Raw genomic sequence first — 4,705 nt, 5'->3', positions numbered from 1 at the left:
CTGTTGGAGCTAACTACGCCGCAGCAAGGTATCGGTACTTTGTGCCACCTCGACACCAATAGAGGGAAGGCAGCTTGAGGAAGACGCCGACAACGTTGAAGATGGCCTCGCACAACGCAAGAGAATTAGAAAAACAATAAAAATTAGATAAATTTCACTTTGGCGAAGAGCCATGATTGCAAAGGCCAAAGGCCCCCATCCCCGTAACTCCGTGCTTATGTCAATAAATGATCCAAAAAAACAATTGCTCCTAGAGCGCGCGCTGCTTTTAGTGCTCGCCGACCGTAATGAACCTCCCAACAAGAAGACTCCCGAGGAACGTCCCTCCCAAAACCGAGAGGAAGTATCCCACATTCATCGACATCACGGCCAACATGCTGCAAACGAGTCAATCTCTGTATCTTCCGGTAGAGATAGCACGGGAAAAATAAGAAATAAAAATACTCACAGCAGATACCCGACTCCCACAACAACCGTATCAATCAGCGCCCGCGCCGGATCAACACTCAACCTCCACGGCCTGGAATGGGTCCCAGCCTCATGGTTCCTCACAACCAGCACATTCTCCTCGATCCCATTCTCCGCCAGCACCATCGTCATCTTGCGGGCGGTCTCGTCACGGGCCAGCGTATCCGACAGTGGCGTCTTGCCGGCGACCACCACATACCGGCGGTTCAACTCGGCGTCCAGCCAGCGCCGCTCCTGCCACGACTTGAACGCCAGGAGGCCGCGGAACAACACGGCCAGAACGATGAGGAAGATGCACGTCGCCGCGTACGTGCCAGTGTTGCCCGGCGTCCAGGCTGTTGAGTAGAGCGGGGTGGCCATGGTGTTTTGGAATACTGTGGAGTGGCCGCTGCTCATGTGCATCTCGTCGCTGCTGGTGCCGGTCCCGGTGCTGCCGCTGCTGTCACCCATGCCCATGTCCGTGTCCATGTGGTCATGGCGAGGGAAGAGGAATGGTGAGGACATGATTGCGGTTGGCGTCTTTTTCTTTGGTGTTGTCAAGACGTGTTGGTGGTAGTAAAGGGTTGCAATGTCGGGTTGTTGTTCGAGTGTCTCGGCGTTGAGAGTTTTAAGTTGCTCCCAACAAGCTGGGGTGAGACAGTGGCGTCGCGAGTTTGGTGAGAAGTAGCCAAGAACGGGACTCAACGGCTTGGTGGAGATTAGGACGAAGTAAATATCTCGTTGGTTGTCGTGCCAAGGATCTTGTGTTCTGCGATGAAACGAGTAGTTATCGACTCGAGAAGAAAAGAAAGAAGAACAAGCACGAACATATGGAGTGTGCAACGGTCAAGTACTTTTTGGTAATGCGATCAGCTCCTCTTCTGGAGTGGGAGACCGACGAAACTTGCTCAAAATGCGGCGCGGGATGTGCGGGTCAGCCCTGTCGCATGTGCGCAAGTTTACGGATAGCATGGGGAAGACTTGATGAACCATGTTCCCATGCACAAATGGGTGGGACTAGTTAGTTGTGCGATGGTTTTGTTCTTGGGAGCTCCCAATGGAAAACATTCTTCTTCTGCAATTAAACGCAGCGAGCTTAGACGATAGTTCAGGACGTGATTATTATCTGAAGAAGGTATTCCGATTCGATTCTCATCCCAAGACTGAGTGACGTGTGGTTGGACGGAAAGCTTGAATCACATTGCCCGTTAAAGTACCGCTACCCCGCTAATAAATCCTGAGTGGGAGTTTGCTCGTTAGCGGGCCCCACACCCACTTCCCACCTGCCGAGCGTGCATCGACACCACTCACCATTTGTGCCATTGCAATGTTGCAATGAAGTCGAAGGACACGAGAACACACAATGCGACAACTCTGCGAATAAACATAATTCACCCGAGTTTCCCCCCATATTCCGCAACAAATAGTAGGCAAGTCTGACATTCGTAAAGCCACAGTTGTCGATTCCATTGTCCAGTGCGGGAACCTAAAGCCGATCCTAAATTATACGGACATCGACTTCCGACTTGGCGTTATCACTTCCATAAACCCGTGCAACAGCAGGCGGCTCACATCGCGCGCTTGGGCGACCAACCGCTCAGATACGTCTCAGAAAAGCTTGTATCAATATATCAAGCCTTCACCGATGAACGAATCGGCGTCTCCTCAAACGCGGTTATCTGCTGCTGCGAACCGAGCCGTCGGGGGGGTTGCATCCAGGTCATTTATCCATCGTCAACAGATGGCGATCTCCTGCGCGCCTCCTCTTTCCACCTGTACTATCTACAGAAAACCGTCGCTCATCCTCTGCCCGCATCTTAGTGTAGGCCAGCCATGCAAGCCGTAGCGTCCTATGGAGGCGATCACTCCGAGGGGCCGCCGCTGTCGAAGCAACGCCGGTATGCAGGGCAGCAGCCTAAGTATATTGCTGGCGGCATCGACCCACATGCCCCTGCGTTGGATTCGAGTGACCCGGTGCACCGGGGCTCTAATGAGCCTATTTTGACGTCAAGTCCCGGTTGGCCTGGCCGTCGTGGTTAACGCCCAGTCTCTCGCTTGTGATGAAGAGTTGTGGCTCCAAAAGTTAAACGACACACGAACGCGATTTTCGGATCGCCAACATTGAGATATAAGCGGCTGGTCACCTCGGCGTAGACATTCCTATGCTTACTGTAATCATCTTAGAGGGACCCATAATTGCTCGAAATCACCGGTCTGCCTTGTGGTTCCAGAGGTAGCCTTTAACGCAGTGTGATGCTTTGAGCAGCCTGAAACGCGCCATGAGAACGTTTCGCCCAAGTGCCGGGCGGGTGTGAGCAACATATTCAAATAAGAGCTTCGGTGATGGGCAGCAACATGAAAGTTTCAGATCTCAAAACGTGCTCTTTCTTGCTCTCGACGGAATAGGCGTCAGAGGAACTCAACTCAATACGAGACCCGTAACCTGGTAGGTATGTGAAATATCTTGGTCTTTACCTTACAACAACAAATCCCCAGGGTGTCGGAGACTTACTCTTTCGTGACTTTTGTCTTCATCCCCCACGGGATCGGATGAGTTCGTGCATATGGGTTGGATACCCTGTCCTGTCGCCGAACGAGCTGTCCAGCTCCCTCGGCATACCTTAATTATCGACCGAAGCTGTTGAACATTAGTAGAAGTTGATATTTTCTCCAAAGCCCGGGCGACCTTCATATCATTCTACTTCGGATCGGGCCATGCCAGACATAGCAGCCGTGGCCCAGGTGTTCCCCTCCGAGTATGGGGCATCACTACGGCATCCGTATCGGTTGAAAACCAAGTCTACAATGCTGCTCTTGACAGCCTTAAGAGAAGTTCACTAGAATGTACATGTGAGATGACGTGCTGGAGAGTCTGGGGTATTTTACCCGCCTCACTTCGTCACAAACCCTCGACTAACAACGGCGTTCTACGGAGCTAGCCCTACCATATGCCCCGGTATGCACGTCAAAGTCCCAAGAAAGTCCGCGCTACGCTCTCTAGCTATTAAAAGAAAAAGCCTCGAGGCACGCAGGCCGATAGCGTTGGCCACCGTCGGTGGCTTACACTAAAGCGAGTGAGCGAGCAAGGCACTGCCCGATTCCTGATCGAGCCACGGCTGAACCGAACCGCGAACTAGGGAATTTTATCACCCCCACCTTGAGAGTATACTATAGTTCATGTTTGCCCCGAGTTCGGTTCCTTCCCCGCCTTGGTTCAGGTTTGGAAGAGCCACCTCAGCCCCTCCCGCTCCTGTGAACGGTTCAGGGGTCGGGGTGGCCTGGCTGACGCCCCCTCCCCTTTCAGTGTGGGCTTGTCTATATGCTTCCCACTATCTTGCTTACTGCGCCAGATCCTCGATGGAATGGACCGGTCAAAGATGCCAAGTCAAGGAAAAAGTCCCTCGAGTTCAGCTGGATATATCCCCCCGCCCACAAAAAGACCTCCAGCAGCCCATATCTCCGACCAATGATTCCGATGTATGATTCCGTTCGCCCTCCTTTACAAGCCTGGGCCACACCCACACCACCAAGGCGGCCGTGCCGAGTCCCGAAAGCATGAAGAGAAGTCCAATGATCAAAATTGGCACATAGACGAGACGACCGATTCTTCGTCCTAGAGGGTCTCAGTCTATCCTACCTGAACATCCGATCCACAACCGGAAAAGGAGGGGGGCGTGTGCGGAATGAATCTAGTACGGCGAGAGATTTTCAGTAGTGAAAACAAAAATAAGGTCACAAGTCATTGGAACAAGGTTACAACAGTTCCCGTTGTATGCTTCTTGACGGTTGGGTTCGTTGGCTTTACTTACCTAGCCAGCTGCTAGCACCCCTGACCTCCAACTTTCCTACTTAGTCGAGAAGGGAAAGAAAATAGAGGAGAAAACCTACATTAAAGGGACGGACGTGGGAGTCAGAAGTGGCCAAATTCACACATTGTTGAACTATCGTTATTTCACCCTTGCTCTTCCGCTGTCATCGGATCGACCAGTGACAGTAGGTTGTCTACTTCCACAAGCTGTATTCAACCTCAATTGCTATGACAACGATGGCCGTTGCCAAGGGGCGCGTTGCGGAACTGATATTGGACTGTATCCCACCACTGGGCGAAGCCTTGTCCCTATTCAAAGAGACGCAGCAGCATACAACATTGCTTCCCAAATGGCAGTAAAAAAAGAAAGGATATCAATATGTCTGGACAGTGATCCGAATATCTATAATAACAAAAGTCGCTTGCTGGGTATTTACAGCATGACGCCTA

General features: G+C 51.9%; 1 protein-coding gene across 1 annotated transcript; it reads right to left on the bottom strand.

Annotated features, from left to right (window-relative positions):
• Positions 1–268: 268 nt before the first annotated feature.
• Positions 269–936, bottom strand: C8A04DRAFT_35812 (Ctr copper transporter family-domain-containing protein; the record flags this gene model as incomplete). Its single annotated transcript, XM_062783308.1, has 2 exons — positions 269–377; positions 449–936. The coding sequence occupies 2 exons, from the start codon at positions 934–936 to the stop codon at positions 269–271; spliced, it is 597 nt and encodes a 198-aa protein (XP_062638683.1).
• Between the last annotated feature and the right edge of the window lie 3,769 nt (positions 937–4,705).

Source organism: Dichotomopilus funicola, assembly GCF_033296635.1.
Source record: "Dichotomopilus funicola strain CBS 141.50 unplaced genomic scaffold C8A04scaffold_16, whole genome shotgun sequence".
Taxonomy (NCBI): Eukaryota; Fungi; Ascomycota; class Sordariomycetes; order Sordariales; family Chaetomiaceae; genus Dichotomopilus; species Dichotomopilus funicola.
Note: the sequence above shows the minus strand (reverse complement) of the source record. Positions and strands in the feature narration are given on the sequence as shown.